Here is a 20,779-nt window from a genome sequence, read left to right on the forward strand (position 1 = left end):
CACTTTACTACATATAGATGCACTTTGAAATAAACGGACAATACGAAAAAATGAGATCACTCGTGAATGAATTTCGTGACATCGCGAAGTGAGCGGAAAGTGTCATGGCGGAGAGACACTTTGCGCGACATCCCCATTCAGCGACACTCGGCATATAATTTTAATTCGCCGTATTTCTATTATGTAAATAATTGAAATTGTATACATAATAGAAATTCGGCCAGTTATAAATATTATGTACATAATAGAAATTCAGCAAATTAAAATTATGCATATAATAGTAATTCGGTGAATCGAAATTATATACATAATAGAAATTCGATGACATAAACATAAAATTATATATGTATACACAATAGAAACTCAGCAAATTAAAATAATATTAAGTTTAACTAAAATTAAATTCACTCAGTTAACATGTCTTTTAAAGAAAGGATTAGAGATTTAATTTTGTTGCTTAAATCAGATAGAACATTAATTTTTTACGTATGTGTATGTGTGTGCGAACTTTAATTCGATGTAAAAATGATCTAGATGCTTATATAACATCCGTTTATGATATTTGCTTAATTGTTTTAACTTCCGATAAACATTGTCGAATAGCATCAAAACCCAACACAATGATCTATAATAAATTTAGAGATTTAATAATCGATATTAAATAACAACTAACGTAAAGATATGATTTATTTGTTACCTTTAGCGTGCCAATTTGTTTATTTCGATCATCTTTGATCGGCAGTATCATATCTCTGTTGCCATCGCCAAGTGCGTATTTTTTTATATTAAAAATTGCATAACTAAAAAAATATTAATTATCAAATATTAAAAATTATAAATTTATTTTACGCATATATCATTAGATTAAAAATTATTTGTCATACTCAGAGAGAGAATGAGTGAAAATATTTTTAAATATATACCGTTTTCATAATGATGCTATATAAAGATACTATAAAATAAAATATTAATAATAAATCGCAGTACTCACCCGACTTCTTCGCATTCTTTAACTTGGTTTTCTTCGGGTAATGGTTCGCTAATGATAATAAATTTAACATTTGGACTTATAGATTCGGCCAACATTGAGCGTAAAATATTTCTTTCTATAGAGTGTGTCTTTTCGTCTATTCGAAATTCTAAAATCATAATATTAATTCTATTATTCCTGCGATTAAAAAACATTTGTTTTTGTAATATATATTAAATAAACAATAGATTTACGTTTCTTAAAATTATAAAACATTTCTTGTTTAGCTGTTTTTGGCTTTATCACGGAAGTTGTTTCCATATCTTCGCCGCGATGTTTAAGGAAAGAATATTCCACATAAAGCAATTGTATCTCATTATCCTGCATGATAGAGCTATCACTCAGAAGTTGCATGCTCGCTATTTCTATGATTATCGTATCCTTTTCGAGATGCTGAAAAAGGCAAAAATAAAAAGTCAAAAATAATAATTACGCTACGCACAATGTTACATATATTTGGAAATTGATATATTTTTAAATATACCCTTCTTTATAATTAGAAGTGTGCTCTAGTATATTAACTTTATTAAATTCATTAAAAATCATAAAGACATGTAAAGACATTGTAAAAAATGTAACGATTGATACTGATAATCTCAGTGTAAAATTTATGTAATTTAATATAAATAAATAATTAAATATTAAATTTAAAAAAATTATATTACATCTTAGATTGAATTTTTATTAAGTAATCAGATAGTAAAATATATTCGGTAATTTTCTCATAAGATGCTGAATAGGTTTATGTTTTTTTTTTTCGTGATTTATATAGTATCCTTCTCGCGAAATATCTTAAGTTAAACTGAGCAAATATATAAACTAAGGAACAGTCTCGTACACTAATAGAAGTGTCATGCTGGTAATCTTGCACGTCCACGTTTAATGACTTATCTCCTGCAAATATTTTTGGACGACTAGTTGAGTAAACGCTATTTTTATCGGCATATGAATGCGAAGAAAGACATAATTAATTACTAATTATGCTGGCAAAAGTCAGCAGGCTCTTCTGCTTATACCTCTCCCAGTTTTTGTCCGAGAGAACGTCGTTCATGTCGCGGGTCACGCTATTTGTTCCTTTGAGCATCGAAATGTCCTGAATACGAGCGGAATCTCGATAGAGCGTTTCCGCTATCTTTTAATACAATCGCAAAAGCTTTTAATAAGATTGCATAACGTATCTTACATTCTCGATTAAACTCCTAAACTCCTTCATACTCGATGAATCCTTCGGATCGTTGTTTCTCTGCTTCTCGACACTATCCCTGAGTGCTTCGGAATCTGAACTAATTAAAGGTATTTATACAATTATTGTTTATTATATAATATTTTGCAATATGTAAAAAAAGATAAGTTGGTACAAAATTCTATTTTTTTTGTAAAATTTCCTCTCGTCATATCATTATATTTTGCAAAAAGATGACAAATTATAAATTTATAAATAGAATAATGAGATAAAAAAATAGAATAAGATAAACAGAAGAATGAAAGAATAAAAAATCTTACTATTTTGCTATAATCCCTCTATTCTCTGCGGGTCTTCGGTCATCGCGATGCAAAGTGAAATTTTCATTATTCGAATTCTCGTTTTCCTCTTCCGAGTTTTCATATTCAAAATCTGCGATTTTATAATGATCGCAATTTCTCACACAGTTAAATTTTAATAAAATATACAAATCTTAATAATGCAATTACAAAATTACTTATGTCTAATGGCGATCGGATATGAAGATCCTTTGAATTTACGTGTATCGTTTCGCTATCTCTTACAACTTTTACATCTTGATCCTTCGGAGGTGTCTCTTCAAACGTCATCATCGGTAGTTCAGGCACCTCGACCGAAGGTTGTGGAACAAACATTTTCTTCGGCACGTCATTCGTGGCCTTCCTAATCGAAGGCACATGCTGAAGATCGTCTCGCAGAGATGTTATGCCACACTGCTTCTTAAAGGCTTCGACCATGTCGACGTTGCAGCTTAATCGGACCCAGAGCGATAGCTGGCCGCAATTGACGCCAAAAAAGCAGGAAATAACGCTATTCACGGGAACAATGTAGTGTAACTTGTTCTGTGGATAATCCAAGATATCCCTGATGGAGACTTTCGCTCGGGCGAGCGTGGAGCTGGTATCGTTTTGACGAACGATATTCACTCGAAAGACCAGGTACTCCGACAGGACGTTCTTGAAGAAAGAAGTGAGATCCGCTATGCGATACACGGAGGACGAGTTGAAGATCAAATTGGGGCACTTCATTTTCGGCGTGTAAGCGGTCTTCTCACCCCAAATGTCCCAGCTTATGTAAATATGAAGATTACATATGTCTTCTTCTTCTGAAATTTTTGCGACCTGACGATTTCAAAATGCGAATAAAATAAAATTATTTTCTTTGTTCAAAATTAAATAATAGACTTTGTTACATATAAAATATACATATTTTCTCTATAAAATATACATATTTCTCTAAAAAAATGTTTCATTTTTTACCACGCACAATATTTTCTAATCTCTAACAATAAATTAATAATTATGTAATTTACATGCTACATTAATTTCATTGTTTTTATGTAAGAAATAGAGTAATCAACAAAATCGAAATATATGAACATAAATCTGATAGTACAACATTAAAAAATAGTCCATTATTTTATTTAGTTTATACATATAAAGTTTCTTGTTAAACTTTTTTACTCGCGATACTAACCGATGTAGAAAGTTGTAGTCGTGAAATATGAATCTCAATGAGACCTTGTCTATCGGTAATTAGTAGAGGAAAGCACTCCGTTGGACGCGCTGATAATTTCATATTGTCATTTAGACATTCGAGTCTACAGGGTAATTTCTGCTTCTCCTCCAATGGACCCTTCGCTTCGCGAAAGTGGCACGTTAGATTACATCTAGGGTAGTGTGGTGACTTGAATTTCTTTCCAGTCTTTTCTGCCTAAACGAAAACCATTGACGCGTTATGTTATTTATTAAAATTTAACATTTTATCGGAAAAACACTTTGCAAATGGCTTACGTAAAAGTCTTTACTAATGTCGCGATACGATGATTTCCTGCAGCTCTCGTGAATTTTAGGAAAGAGACTACTAACATCAAGCAGGTCTCTCATCGATGAAGCGGTATCTCTCATTAAGATGGTTGTAGACTTCTTTTCGCACGCGAGATTTCTGCAATCCTTAGTGTCAAGGGCGGTTAATTGAGGAGCGCAGCTCGCACAACGATGATCGGATTCTAAATTTCGCGAACAGTCTTTCATCACTCGTCTTTATTCGTTTTCGAATATATTTGTCAATGCATACGATACAATCTCTGTCGATCGTTCTTATGCAATTATCATTACCGAGATTTTCCGCTGCGTCTGCGCTAAGACAGCTTTGCTTAATATCACGTGCAGTTATCACAGAAAGATTATTGTTGTTAACGTCAATCAGCGGATTCTTGGTTGCAGAAACTTGATGGCTCGAAAATGTTTTTTCATCAGTATTACTAACTGATATGTACTCTTGCAAAATATCGAATAGAATCGTAAACATTTGATTTAATGTTACATTCGGATTCTCCACGAGTTCTTTTCGTGAGTTTTCAGGAATTGATTCGTCACGAAGCAATCGAGAAGATATTTCTCCATCGCTGTAATAAATATTTATAATATCGTGTAGAGAGAGAATAATGTTCCAATCTTTTAGCATATATATATATATATATATATATATATATATATATGTGTGTGTAGAGAGAAGGAAAGGGTATAATATGGTATATATAGTATAATATAGAATATTATAAACATACATAAAAATATTATATATTTAATAATGTAAAAAAGTAATTGTGACATAATATGAGAATATATATCACATAAAGGATATATATCACATAAAATGCTATTACAATCACATATTTATTTATAAATTGAACGTATAAAATGTCCGATATATGTCTTCAAAATATTAAGAAACTGCTTTATAGTTCTTTGAACACATAAGGTTTTCTACACAAATTACTGATTTCTGTATAATCTACAGTACAATAAATACCAAATATAAAATGTTAATTATAATTATTAAATCAAAGATATATGTAGAGAAAATATAAAAAATAATGTACTTATAACACTACATAACACATACAAGCACTAACACAATATCGAACATTTAATTAATCTTCTTAATTAGATATTTGTGCTGTATAGCAATAAATATCATATTTTTTGCTTATACTTCAATTTATAAAATACATATTTCTTATTTGAGAGTACAAAAAAGTCCTACCTTAGAATTTTATAGTTTTAACTAAAGATAATTAGATTACATGTTCTATATTAATAGTATTTCTATACTATTAATAGTATTTCTATACTAATACTTATTTATTTAAATTTAAATAAGATATCTAATATTTTAATATCGATACTACATATCATAAATACTATACATTTGAAATTGCGAAATTTGATCATCATAAAATAAAAAGCTAATAATATAATACTAAACGATAAAGTCTCTGTCAACAATTAGAATCACCGAACAATAGCTTCTCGAGAGGTACGACTTGCCTGTGCCTCTGAGCTACATCCAAAATACCCGTATATTCTTCCTTTTGAGTAATCCTCGACGCGTCCAAAGGTGTGTTAATCTGTGCCTGGTCCAACAGTTTTAATATTTTTTCGCGAGATAAAACATTCGTGCCATTTGTTTCCTGAGTCTTCCATTCTTTCAATGGCGACTGCAACGATGTCTTCTCCTCACTTCTCATTGTACTCTGTTCTTTTATGCTGGCAGTAATGATTATTGTCTGCACTGATTTATCCGCCAATTGCAAACTTTCTCGCGTATTGCTGACAGTTTTGTCCAGATGCATCATTTTATCATACATCTCACAACATTTCATGCATTGTTTTACGTCCGTCGATAGTGTCATTTTTGAAGCGATAGCGTCGCACTTTCCGTTTTCCTTGTGAAAAGACTATAAGTATAACAAAATTCGAAATTATTAAAGTACTACATACAGTTTCTAAATTCTAAAATATATATTTACAAATATACTAACCGCTACTTGCACCGTCAAAATATCTATGTTTGTCTGCAATTCTTGAAGTTTCGCGAGCAATCGCTCATTTGTAGCCCTCAATGTTACAATACTAGACTGCTCGTCGTTACTGAATGTAGTTTTCAAAGTTTGTTGATCTTGAGTATTTTCAGAAAGTTTTTTTTTTAATTCTATATTTTCAAATTCGACTTGGCCGTATTTCGAAGTAAGCGCGATAAGCTCGTTATTATGTTGTTGTAATATCTTAATTTCGTTCATAAAATCTCGTATCTGTTCATCCTTTTCGCGTAACGTAAGTTCTGAATTCTTCTTATTTAACATCTGATGATCGATTTCGGCTATGCGCGTCCTCTCTGACGTAAGAATGGCCGCAATCTCCTGATTATTTCTAAAAAATCATAAATTTTTATTAGAAACTATCTACACTCTTGACAAAAACATTTTTATTATAATATTTAATTTTTAGGAATACATATATGTATATTTAAAATTTATCTGAAGCATAATTTATAATATTTGATCCATTTCATATTAAAATTAAAATTAGCAATACGTTATATACTTATTATATATGTTATATATTTGAGAGAGAACTAATGAATATATACTTCGTCGTTTGTTCAAGAGTCGTTTTCAAGTCGGTAATTTCAGCAGTCAACGCGGCGTTTTTCTCTTGGGCCGTCATTAATTTATCATTCAGCTGCTTCATCTGTCGCCAGACTCGTATATATTCCACATTCTCCGCTACCTTTTCCCTTTGATTATTAGTCGAAAGTGCCAGCTCTTTCTCCAACTCTGTTATACGGCATGCCATATCTTTCTTCTGCGCCTCCAATTTCTACGAAGAAATTGTGAACGCTAGGCGGAAATTATGACGCATATAACACATTAATAACGAGCAACTTTGCGTATTCGCGAGACTCTAATCATCTGGATATAAACGCAAAGTAATTTATATGCGGATAATATTTAACACTTTGCTATTTTCGATTATCTATTATTTTGTATAAATATTTGTTTCATATAATATAATTGCTAAATGAGATAAATGTACGCAAAAAATTAAATGTGCGCAAATTTCTCAAATTGTCGAATGCTGTTTTACCTCGATTTTAACGAGGTAATTTCGCATGTCGTTATCGTCATCCCCTGCTCCAACGATGCATTGACAGGACGGTACTCTTGTGCGATTATTCTCACTTCGGCACGTCCTAAAAGACGTCGGTTCAGTGTTTCACTATGTCGCATGAGTCATAGCATATACATATATCTCATATATGTGTGTACTTACACGAATCCGGAAGACGATGGCCTAACGAGATTACGACTGCGCGATGATGATCTACCGTTCATCGTGTGACTCAACAACTGATTTCTCATCACAGCGATTTTCTCCTTCAACTGAAATATTTAACAGAACGTTTAAAAATATAATTTTAGCATGTAAAAAATATTAAATTTTATATAATGTGAATAAAAATACGCTGTAATATTTGTAGTACTACAGAAAATTTAAAAATTCATATCTTCATTTTATACCTTCAGTTATATTAATTTTGTTAAAAAATATAATATTTTTAAATTACTTAAATTATTTAGAATTTTACAATTGAGAATTATTATAGAGAAGTATTAGAAAACTTCATTAGAATATATTACACAGAAATAACATGACGAAATGGGAGATATCAAGACGAAATTCTCCCGGACGGAAGAATGTCATTATCATATCACTTGTGTAAAAGATTTGTTGGGTCACCTTGGTATTTTCGAGCTCGAGCGCAGCCGTTTTATTTTTATCGTCGGCAATATCTAATGCGAATCCACACGATCTTGGATTACCAGCCAGTCTTATCAGCTTTGTACCGAGCCGCTTAATCTTGTCCTCCTGACAATTCGATAATTTCTTCAGATTGCTTGCCTCATCCAGTAAACGTAAATACTTGTCCTCTAGTTGATAGCGGTCGAGCTTGCAAACGAGATGACGTTCCCTAGGATCTTTCACATTTTAAAATTACTCATACATACATTTACATATTATTTGGCAAAAGTAAAACAAAAATTAAATATAGAGTATAAAATAATATTGTACACTGAAAAAAAAATTTATTGAATTCAAATAAGTATTTATTTCAATATTGCCAAATAAATTATTTATTTGAAACTAGTAATATTGATTTAATATGAAAAATATTTATTTGATATAAGAAAATCTTTTTTAAAACATATAAAATATTTATTTATTTCAAACAAATCATTTATTTAGGAATATTCAAATAAATATTTATTAACTTAGTCATTTTTTTCAGTGTATAAAATAAAAATATATTATAATATTTTATATAAAATATTTGTATCTTGTGTGAAGCAAAAAAATATAAATTAGAAAAAGAAAACAGATTATTTAAGCCAGATGATGTAATAAACGTAAAAATGTGTGTATCAAAAATACATACCTATTCCACACACACTAATAATTGTGTCGGCGTAAGAGCCTTCTTTTACGGGCAAAATGTCACGATTTGGATCGTCTACCATTTTCAATCAGAATTCCGATACATGTGATACTTAGAACTGATAAATATTTAAAACGTTGATTAGCACATATGAACGCTGAAACAAGAATACAGTATTAATATTACTTTGTTCATAAAATGAATCGTCAAGCATATATATAGAAAAAAGGTTATAATTTGGAGAAATATATAACGCGAAATTAAATTGTCATTCTTTCTTGATAATCTGCATTATATTTTTATATATATCATATCTATTTCTCTTTCTCTCTTTCTCTCTCTCTCTCGTAGATTATTTTTCTTACCAAAACGATGACGATTTTTTTAAACATTGTATTTATTTGCACGCAAAATAATTAAACATATTTTATCGATTTTAATCTATTCATGATTCGTGAATAAAAGAATTCGAGTAATCGATTTTGCGATTCTACGCTAATTTCACAGTTTATATTATCCTCGATAGTATTTCTCGATACATAATTCTCGATCTCTCGATATTATTATTTCGAGTATTTCAAAGTGATAAACGTATTATATTATTAAATAAAGGCTCTTATTAATATTTCTTATTATTTTAAATAAAAGTACATACATTTTTTCTATCTCTTTCGATAAATTTCAAATAAAATATATGTATCGCGAGTAGTAAATATAACGTAATTAAATAATCTTCGAAATATTAATAAAAATATATATATAAATATTAATATTAATAGAATATTTAATAAATAGAAAAAGTAATTAACTAAATATATATATATATATATATATATATATTATTCATTTGTGCAATTAAATAATAATGTATTTCTATGCACTCTCTATTATATTTGAGAATTATACTGTGAATTATAATACACAGGATGAAGTATGTAAAGTGACAATAATTATCGCTGATTATCGCAGGCTGCCAGATTCGAGATTAAAACTACACACACACACATGCATAACATACATACATTCATACATATGCTATCCAGAACCGTGTTCTATATATCATGTATTCTCCTAAATATAAAGAACTTTTCTGAGAGCAAATAATGATTCATCATCACTCGATCTCCACCCTGCTATGAGTCATATAGAGCTTTAAAAGTAGAAAAACATTGCAAAATAATGGAACAAATTGAACATTCTAATTTTTTGAGAACAATAATTTTGAAAATGTGTATAGTTTCCAGGAAAATATATATATATAAATATATATATATGCATAGAAATTAAAAATGTTTCAAATTTAATATATAAGGATCTGCGTTAAAATAAATATAAAAACAATATTGTAAAATCAGTTCAATGTGATATTTTTTATGCGCCCTCGATAAATCATATATTTTAACAAAAAATTACAATATTCGAAGTTTCCCTATCACCGATCCGTAAAATTATTTGCGCACCCTTTCTCCGAACAACTCGAGTGCGTATAATCACGGATGTTACGCAAGAATAATCAAACCAGAAAATAAAAAAGAGAAAAATGAATAAAAATTGTGCACACACATATATTCATTATACGGAGTATATAAATAATTAACAAAATGAAGAGAAAGAAATATTCGATTTTAAAATTAATAATTAAATGTACTCATCAAGAGACGCATTACTTGCGGATAATATGCATCATCTCCAATTATATATACATATATACAGTATCATTAAAAGTTTTTCGAAAGCATATATAATTACCATCATTATGACTAATAATACAGCAGATGGACGAAGGGAAAGCAAAGCGGCCGCGAGAATATGAGAAGAAAAGTTCGATGTGTATAGAAACTGTTGAGATGCTTCGGGGGGAAGGAACTCGGAAGGAGAAAAAAAAAAAGGAGAAAGAGAGAGAAAGATGCTACGACGAGAGTCGGTCGCATCACCAGGTATAATACACATACATATACTCGCGGCACCGCGAGACGGAGACGCCGAGCCTAAGAAGGAGAGAAAGAGAGAGAGAGCGCGACCAAGCACAACCTGACCTGTCCGTGACCACCGCATCGTACCCTCGCTTTTGACATCGGCGGCGGTGGCGGCGGAGTGTGCGTGCCAGTGGGAAAGGTAAGATGGCGGCGGACGGAGATGCGGCGATTCCGGACCAGGAAAAAGTGCGAATAGTCTCGGATTTTATATTGCACTCGCCGCCGGGGGAGTTCAACGAGGTGTTCAACGACGTGAGGGTTCTGCTCAACAATGACAACCTGTTGAAGGAGGGCGCGTCCGGGGCCTTCGCGCAGTACAACAAGGACCAGCTCACGCCTGTTAAGGTACCGTAGTCATCATCGTCGTCGTCATCATCTTCGTCGTCGTCGTCATTGTTGTCATCGTCGTCGTCGTCGTTATTGTCACTCATCCGCGACCTTCCGCCTTCTCTCGGAGCACAGGATCACTTCGCGCCCTAGGCTCGCGTATCCTCGATTATTCGCCCTCCTTTCTTTCAACTGTACCGATCACGATGATTCTACACGTTCTCTCGTCTTCGGGCCCACCGGGATTTGTTCGAGTGACCTTGGTCTTGGCTCGAGGCTACCGATTATACCGGTATCTCCCCTGCAGTTTTCGCGCTTCGCCGACTCGAATATTTGACGTTTTTTTTTCTCTATGCGAAATTATAAAAATCCCACATTCGCGAGATGATGGAAAATTATGGTAATCATTGAAGCAAATAGCAATATTTCTCAATGCACGAACAAAATTGTTTTCCATCGTCTTTTCTTGATTACAATAAAGTACTACTTCAATACATTTTGTTAATCAATTAGTTAGTATTGCCTGCCCAGAAGCAATGTTGCAATATTTTTTATTTTTACTGTAAATAATTTGTTTCGCAATATTAAGAATACTAAGATTCTATCTTATATTCTCTGCCTACATTTCCTATATCAAGTCATAAATGTGTGCAAAACTTTTAATGCGTTGCATAGTACGTATAAAGACAAATAAATATTACAATTTTGTTCTTTTCTCCGATACAGATAGAGGGAAGTGATCATCCGGCATTGATAACGGAACACAATGACTTGGGTTCTCAAAGGTTTTATGATGCACGGAGTAAGCAAAGTTTCAAATACGATCACTTAAGGAAGGAGGCACAAGATTATGAATCTTACGAACCAGATCCTATAGCGGAGCCTTGGAGGTCAGCCTTTCAAGATGAGATAACGAATTATACTCAAAGTCATTATAGACATGGCGCCTGCTCAGTTTTTGGAAAATCTGCTGGAGGTAATTATTATTTTGTTCGAATAGTAATTGCTCCAACAAATGGTGCACAAGAAGTAACATAATGAATTTTTATACAGGAAACGTAACGCTAACGGCGTGCATAGAAGATCATCAGTTTCAACCTAAAAACTTCTGGAACGGTCGCTGGCGTTCGTTATGGACCGTAAGTTTTACTCCAAATTCAGGAAACGCCGAATTGAGAGGTAGCCTCAAAGTACAAGTACATTATTACGAAGATGGAAATGTACAATTGGTCAGTAGTAAAGAGGTAAAGGAGAGCCTGCCCATCTCCAACGAGAAGCAAACGGCGAAAGATTTGATACGGTTTGTCGAAGAATCCGAGAATGATTACCAAACGGCAATTTCCGAAAACTATCAAACGATGTCCGACACCACCTTTAAGGCACTGCGAAGACAACTGCCGGTAATGCGAACGAAAATCGACTGGAATAAAATTGTGTCGTACAGTATTGGCAAAGAGCTTAAAAGTCAATAGAAATAGATTTTTTTATATAATAATATTAAAAGAAATAATTAAAAAAAAGGAGAAGAAAAGCGCATTTTGCTGCATGAGTGAAGTCTGGACGTGTGATGTGCATGGGAGCAAACTATAACACTACTAAGTAATGTCTGATTAGAGAGATATTTCAACTCATGCATGCCACTCAAGGTTCCTCTCGACTCCATATTGTACGTTACAAGAAGCAATAAAAAAGGAGAGATTAGCATTTTGTACCGTTGTCAATTATGTAAAAGAAATGATATAAAATTATAATTTCTCTAAATTTGTATACACCATTTTGGCATGGAATAACGTAATATTGAATGATTTGGTATATCATTTCTATAATTATGCTGATTGTAAAATATAGAATCGGTATTCAACGGTGGAACCTTTGTATAAATGTTTCTTTACTTTAATTTCAATCATTCAATCTTTTTTAAAATATATCCATGATATTCGCATTATGCAGCATAGCGCAAGATATAATCTTTAACTTCGGATGGACATAAAAGCGATTAACTGTCGAAGTAAAAGATATATTTACTATTTATAATGGGGTAATGGGAATCCTTGCTCTTATGTTAAGTGATCGAACTGAAGTTGAATTCAATGTGTTGAATAGCTTGAAATTTGTGAGACACAAAATAGCGAAAATAAATTTAAGCTATAATTATATAGTTGTGAAGTAATGAGCAGATGGATGCAATTTTTCAACTTTGACATAAAACTTGTAAATTCCTGCAAATATTTTATCAAAAATATAATAACATCAGTGATATTTCTTTGATCATGTTCATTTACTTATATATATATATACATATACATATACATATATATATATATATATATATATATATATATATATATATATATATAATATTCGTTTTCTCTGTAGGAATTTATTATACAAATAAATTGATATACAATATTATATATTCACTGATGCTATTATTTTATTGATAATCTTATCACTACAATTACATCAATCTGTTCTAGCACAATTTATCTATCACTTGGCAGTTCACCCTGACTCAAAGCAAAGTAATTTCAATCATCTTAGCATTGAATTTGCAATGCATTCTACAATCAAATACTAAAATTTGCATAATTAATTATTTACATTTTTATGAACATAATTATGAATCGCGAAAAGTCTGTACAATAAATACTTGATATATAAGAAATAAGTTTTCTTACAGATGTGCTGATGTGCAAATAAAATAGCGAAATTAATAGTTAATTAATGTCAGGTATAAGGAAAATATCTCTTTAAACTCATTTAAAAAAAAAGGAAGACAAATCGCTTGTAATGCTTAAGACTTAGATCACTTAAAGCGGCGCGATGACACATCTTGTATATTTGAAAATTTGGGTAAAAGAATTATATGTATACATTTGAATCATTAAGTTATTTGTTGATACAATATGCTGGGGCCATGGGTGATGTCAACCGCATAATATATCAAACGTAATACAAAGACATTAGATGTGTCTATTTATAATTTGCCGGTACGGAACACACCGTTAAGTGTTCATTACCGCATTTAATACACATAAAGTACGAAAAACAAGGAAACATAACTCTTAACAGATATTGGTGGGCAAGGCCTACTATTTTTATCCAACTTTATATTTCACATAAAAGTATAAGTCTATATACATTTTTGTTAAAATGTATATTGTTTTATAATAAGTATGTCTATTATATATAATGGATACGTTACAAAGTTTAAATATGAACTACTGAATGAAATAAATGTTGATCATTGCGCAATTTGGTTTCTAAATCATATTTAAAGTGTGTATCAACCCCGTCGCGAAAGAATCATTCGAATTTAAAAGCAGAAGCGGGAAGTCTCTTGGTGCTATCGCTTACTACACATTACACAACCAGACATTGTATGCGAAAACAGAAACTAACAAAGTACATAATACATTGTACATTGTAGAATGTAGCCTATAGCCTGCTGGAGCCTTAATCTGTTCATTTTATGTTGGGAGAATGGGGTTTGGGGTTAATGAAGATTGGGTCTTGGGGGAATACTATGTACATATGTTATTTGGATGAATGAATGCGACCACCATCATTTGACTCTTAATGCAATAGGATTCGAAACAATGTGTGTAATATTATTTGTACTTTGTAAGTTACATCGTAATTCAATGTATTATCTTTACTGCAGCTGCAGTGCAATTCTTGAGAAAGAAAACGAAAGCGATTCTTGCCATTGATACTGAAGGATTCAGTCAAACAAGAGTACGGATAAAATATGATATAAAATTATTTGTTAACATGCAAGGCGCGCGCAATAACAAAGTTACTCATGTAAATACAATTTCACATATGCTATTCAAGTATCATTGTTTGTATTACGTATGTAAATTACAAAATGGAGCGCGTTGAGGTGTGTTTCGAATCTTGTCAAAACTCCATACGACATAGTTGCCTACGATATTGAAAACTAGGTATTACCTACAATCGAGTGTATCGTAACATAACAAAACGCATGTCCTTATGTAAAAATTTAAACACAGAATACATTTATCAGTTAAATTATGTATTATTGAATGTTATGATTGATTAAATAAAGTGATGACACTTTATACTTGGACTTTTAAGTATGAAAACCATTCTTTCACATAAAATATGATTTGCATTAATTTTTGTACATGGATATATGTGTCACTTTCCATATTTTCAGATGAGATATTTAAAATTGATTATTCAATGTACTTTATATATTCAATGTATTTTATATGTAATAATTATATTTATTACTCCCTCTCTGACTTTATTAAACTGTTTAGATTCTTGTCCACATCGAAATTATATTAATAAAATGTATAAAAAATATATTTTAAAAGAATTCTGGAGAAAAGTTTGGGGAAAATCTTTTTATATAACTTTTTTGTATGATTTCTATAATTTCTAACGAGCAATATGTAATTATAGAAATAATTTTAAATTAATCTGTTATAATGGCTAGAGTGCTAGAGAGAGAGAGAGAGAGAATATGATGAATTTGAATAGATTAAATTCACATATGACAGAAGTAGAAATTAAACATTTTTAATTAATGTAATTGCTTCTCTAAAACAGTTTATTTTACAATATATAGATGAATAAGATCTCTTTGTTATTGTTATTATACGTGCGTGTTGTTTTCATGTATGCAGATCTACTTGATAAACAAACGTATTACTGTGAGATATGTGACATCACACATACAAAATCGTGTCAAAATTTAAAGATCTGCGAAGAAACGGAAAAACGTACCTTGAACGAATTATGCTAGACATTTATTTTACTCAATGTAAGATGCAAAAGTTAAAAATAACAGGCACATGACTGCACGATGAAGCATCACAAAGCCGCCTTAAAGGTAAGGGTCGACAGGAGAATTGAGAATCAGGCGACTTCGAAATCGACGTTAGAGACCTCGCGCGGTGACAATGCGAAACTTTTTTCAGAATTACCAACGCGGTAAAATAAATTCTCTATTTTTAATTTTTCTATTTTTTTTGCAGAAATGCATCGCTTTTCGTTGATCTTTCATGGTAGAAAGTATTTTTAAAAAGGACAAATAATCGCGCAATTAATGTGAATGATAATCATTTAAAACAATATTTTTTATATATACAATAAATCTTAAATCAATTTTATATCAATTTAAATTATTTTTTTAAATTGAAAGCCGTATAAGTCCGTGATGACGTGATCATAAATATAATTTAGAAGCGTACTTTAAGAAAAGAAGCTGAATATTTTTTTGCTCAGTCGCGTATGATTGTTTCATTAATTTATAAATATATTTATTAAAATATTTTTACATACACATGTAGATGACTGCGACACACATATTCTTGATAAGAAAACGATTTTTCGCAAATATCTTCAGAGAGAGAAAGAGAGAGAGCGGTGCTTTTTCTCTCTCGCTTCGTCATGATGCGTAGTGGAGAACGGTGGTGGGAAGAATGAAATGCGCAGCTGCTCCCCACTCCGCGCCCGTCACGTGACTCGTGACGCACTGCATTCCAGCGCCGCCTGGAAGTCAAAGTCGATTCAAAGTGACGTGTCAAGACGCGCTCTCTCTCTCTCTCGCCAGGATAATTAAGTGTATGAAAGATTCTTTAATTAAAGCAGTATTGTGTGGTGACATCAAATCCATTGAAGCAAGCGAAACGCAATTATAAAGCACGACGCGAATATACTTTGATCAAAACAATATTACAACTCGTAAGCAAGAGACATATATATGACAGTGTTTCGCTCCTAGCCTCGCCTGCAGTGACGAGACATCCCGTGTTATATTTTAATTGTATGTATGATGATCCTATTGCTATATTACATTTCTTTCCAAAGAAAATACATCAATTGTTTATACATATATGTGCGCATAATGCACCTTCGCAAAATAAATTTTCAATACCGATGTCACAAACTTTGCACACACATCTTATTTTTTCGTGAGTTTTGTTTCCAATTCGCCTTTATCGAAATTTAAATGCACGCGTGATTTAAATACGCATTGAAATATAGAAAGCAAAATTTACATGATAACATTTGAAAGCCATTTTATATAAAAAAAATATGTAGTATTCTAAAGACAATTTCTTCTCAATTTCTATATTTGTTAGATTTCAAATAAATATATAATTTTATTATATAGATGCACTTGCACTGGTGCACCTGAATATTTAGACATTTGTGCATATTTTGTATATCTGAGATAAATTAGATAAATATAATTAAAAGAATGAAATGTATTATATGATAAAAGATAAAAATGATAGAGCAAGCTGCAGAGTTATATTAAATTAATTGATAGAAAAATAGATTCGATATCTCTTCGATCAAACAATCATGATGCATGAATATACCTAGGCACTATAGATGCGTTCATTTTAGAAATGCCTAAAGGCAGGCTTTATGCATGGAATTTGAACTTTAAAAAAAACTGGTATTAATGAAACAATGATATATAAAAAAATGTATGAAAAATGTAAAAAGGCAGTTTGTTTCAACTTCAAAAGTTATTTTAACTTCCTTTTGAGTCTAGCATATGCAAATTAAACAAAATAGTAAAACATATTATGTATACGGATATTGATATTTAAATTTGTCATATTTAAATATCATTTTTTAGAGCATTTTGCAAATAAATGAGTGATAATCTATTCGAGAACTGTTTCGAATAATAGCAATTCACGCAGTTCAATCAATATGCAATTAAAATAAAAAATTGTTACATTTTTTATTATCATTCTACAAGTTATTTTTTGCATATACTATACTATGTAATAAAAACATATTTTATCAACAATTATATATAATTATATATAATATAAAATTTTATATAATTTTTGATTAAATATTTATTTAATATAAATTAAAAAAAAAATTTTTAGTATTTTATTTTCTCACTATTCCACAGTATAAGTTATACTGTGACTATTCCTTGCATATCTTTAAAATTATTGTATCACAGTTACATGTATATATATGTATGTATAGAATAATGCAGAATAAAATATGTGTCAATGCTTAATTTGCATTTTGTAATCCCATTGATTAACTCAGGATTATTTCACAATTTGTCAAAGAAGATAAGATTGTATCGGCTTTCCTGGAACAATAAATTTACTCTTGACAAATTGTTGTGATAATTTTAACTTTTAAGTCTGTCATATTTAACTAGTTAAATGCACTGTTATGTACAATTACAGCTTCTTTTTTAAAGCTTTTTCTTCCTGAAGGACAAAGAAAATAATTGTACACAAAATGTCTTTTTATTTTTATCATGAAATAAATAATTGCTGTTATATATTGCGAGTTTATAATTTCTTCATATTAAATAGAATTGATATCAATTTTTTTGTGAAATTTATACATTTATACATTATATTTACCTTTATATTTGTACTTGAGAAAAAAAGAATTTATTCTTTTGCAGAAATAAAAATAAAAGGACATTTTATTATATAATAAATGAGTGAAGAGAAAGAATAATTAAACAGAATATATAGCATATATTATTTACAGTGTACTATGTATCTGTCAATTTATGTTCTAGCTACTTTTGGCATCGAATCAACGTACAAATTATTATTTCATTATCAGAGCAATTAAACATGTGCAGGACTTAAAGTAAAAATTTTTAAAAATTATGTTTAAAATTTTCTGATGTGCATAAACAGTGTAAATACCCAAAGAAATTTTCTGAGAATTAAATTTCACAAATTGTGACAACAAATTGTGATTAATCTTCTAAATCGCGCGATATAATAACTAATATTAACAGTAAACGGGTACTTGAAGAATTTCGGACAAGATTTATCGTCGATCGCTCAGCTCCTTCAATTTATCCAGCAACGAGTTGCCGAAGGAGTTCCTGTACCGCGGACTGATGTAGTCCAGGAGGCTGTAGGGCGTCTCGAAGCGTTCATTATCCCAGGTTGGACATGTCGTCGTGTCGATTCCCGACGATGGCGAAACCGGCTGCCGACAGTTCTACGCAGAACCGCAGACCCTCGAGCGTCGTCAGGTTCAGGTAGATGACCTGATTGGTGCTGATCAGCTGTTTCGGATACCCTTAGGTCCTGCACATGTTTCTTCACATCGTTGATCACTGCCTGCGCCTCCAGACACCACTGCTTCTCGTCGAGCACTCGATCGTCCATGTCGTCCCGCAGGAGTCGTTCTTTTTGTCCTGAGACACCAGGATCGCAGAGAATCACGATCCTTTCTTATCAATGACGGATCTGAAATTTCATGTCAGATGTCAGAGAAAATCTTGACATTTCCCTCTCTCTTCCCCCCCCCCCCTCTTTCCTCAATATATATATATATTATATAATTACATTATATATAATATATATATATATATATATAATATATTTTTGTCAGTATATAAAATCTATAATTATGTAATTATGTATACAATATATAAAATTATATATAATGTAAAATTTATTGATAAATATAAATATTCATGTGATTTTTAATTTAAGATTCTAAAATTTTCATTTAAAAGTATCATTTAACTTAAAATAAACGTAAAAATTATTCAATATTATTTAATCTAAAACAGATTATATTTCTCTTATGGATTTCTTAATACGCTATTATTACTCGTTTAAGTGCTTTTCTCTTCGCAAAATATAATCTACTAGATAACACATTAATGCATTATTAATAATACAAAATAGAAACCTGAAATTGCTCCGCAAATTGCACTTTCCACTGAATATATTTCTCTCTTCATGTGAACTATAGCACTTCTTCAAATATTCCCATAATGAACATTGTACAATACTCAAAGTTGTGTCTCGTAACATCATACTCCAAGATCCACAGTACAATAACTTAAGACCAAGTGGTTCCTTGTCATACATCAGTGCCTGTTTTCTTTGCTTTGTGACTTCCACTGGAACTTATATTAAACATACTACCTTTGCATATAAAGTAATTAAAAGATTAGTATACATATAATTAAAAAAATTTTTCTTTTATCCACACACACAACAAATAAATTAATTAATCTTTAAGTACTCACACAATATGTAAATTAAAGAATTAAATAATTATTATAGCATTTTGATTTTAAATATTAAATTGTATAGCTGTATTAGTTTTTTCTTTTCCATCTTTTAATTATTAATATAAAAAAGGATATAATATATAATTATTAAAATAATACCATTTCTCCTAATGTTGCTGCTCTCATGTGAAGTACTGTCACATAGTACTTTGCAGAAATCTTTGGTTATATTCTAGTTTTCATGTAACGTATACTATAGCTTTTTCAGTAAAATTTTCCTTGAAGAGGACGTTTTGGAACACAACCAATGAATTAAAATGTGTATCGAGTTTGTACATCGATTAATCTTTAATTACAATTTACATATGTATCTTATCTCAATGGGTTTGTTGCACTATTGCACTGTTGCAATAAATTATAATAAAATAAATGTGTATATTTTTTTACTCTAATCTATTACACTAATGTAGCAGTGCAGTTAAAATAACGAACAAATCCAGTATCATAAATAGTGCTATAATATATTATTGATCATCTATATAATAATAATAATTTTGCTATTTTATATATAAAATCGTACGCGAAATATATTACTAAAACGTGTCCACATATTTGTATTTATATATTTACTAGGTAACATTATTTCTTCAGTAAAATAATTCTTATTTCGTGCTTTATATTATTTCGCTGTAAAAAAATAAAAATCGAGCGTTGAAAACGGTCAGGAAAGACAGGAGTATGTAATATTTCTTACGAAAGAAAAAAATGAAAAATTATTAATTTATTTAGTAATCATGTTGATATATTAAGAAATACACCGAGATAGCCACAGTAATTATTATGACATCATTTTGATGTCATAATAATTATTATGGCTATCTGGGCAGTTGCCAACATTTAATTTTTTAATTTTTTTTTAA

At 30.7% G+C, this 20,779-nt stretch overlaps 2 protein-coding genes and 1 pseudogene across 3 annotated transcripts; 1 reads left to right on the forward strand and 2 right to left on the reverse strand.

The window, feature by feature from the left end:
* Window positions 1-314: 314 nt before the first annotated feature.
* LOC114945184 (uncharacterized) lies at window positions 315-17,681 on the reverse strand. Its single transcript, XM_085481919.1, is given in 18 exon segments — window positions 315-625; window positions 698-800; window positions 992-1,139; window positions 1,225-1,423; window positions 2,214-2,313; window positions 2,534-2,671; window positions 2,673-3,373; window positions 3,729-3,965; window positions 4,046-4,283; window positions 4,285-4,659; window positions 5,585-5,994; window positions 6,079-6,466; window positions 6,687-6,916; window positions 7,184-7,289; window positions 7,370-7,479; window positions 7,838-8,076; window positions 8,535-8,691; window positions 16,154-17,681. Coding segments are annotated over 17 exon segments (3,876 nt in total). The 5' UTR covers window positions 8,617-8,691; window positions 16,154-17,681; the 3' UTR covers window positions 315-553.
* Window positions 10,561-13,013, forward strand: cpa (F-actin-capping protein subunit alpha). The gene is made up of 3 exons (XM_029321283.2): window positions 10,561-10,855; window positions 11,564-11,813; window positions 11,891-13,013. Exons 1-3 carry the CDS (start codon window positions 10,655-10,657, stop codon window positions 12,307-12,309), a joined length of 870 nt encoding a protein of 289 aa, XP_029177116.1. The 5' UTR covers window positions 10,561-10,654; the 3' UTR covers window positions 12,310-13,013.
* Window positions 17,682-18,328: 647 nt separating the features above from the next.
* Window positions 18,329-20,318, reverse strand: LOC114945183 (GSK3-beta interaction protein pseudogene; annotated as a pseudogene). The gene is made up of 3 exons (XR_014924555.1): window positions 20,019-20,318; window positions 19,532-19,751; window positions 18,329-19,080 (listed from the first exon to the last, which is right to left on the reverse strand). The product of XR_014924555.1 is annotated as a GSK3-beta interaction protein pseudogene (transcript).
* Window positions 20,319-20,779: the final 461 nt, after the last annotated feature.

The sequence above is a fragment of the Nylanderia fulva genome, unplaced genomic scaffold (genome assembly GCF_048542155.1).
Source record: "Nylanderia fulva isolate GAGA-0341 unplaced genomic scaffold, ASM4854215v1 Scaffold2, whole genome shotgun sequence".
NCBI classification, from domain to species: domain Eukaryota; kingdom Metazoa; phylum Arthropoda; class Insecta; order Hymenoptera; family Formicidae; genus Nylanderia; species Nylanderia fulva.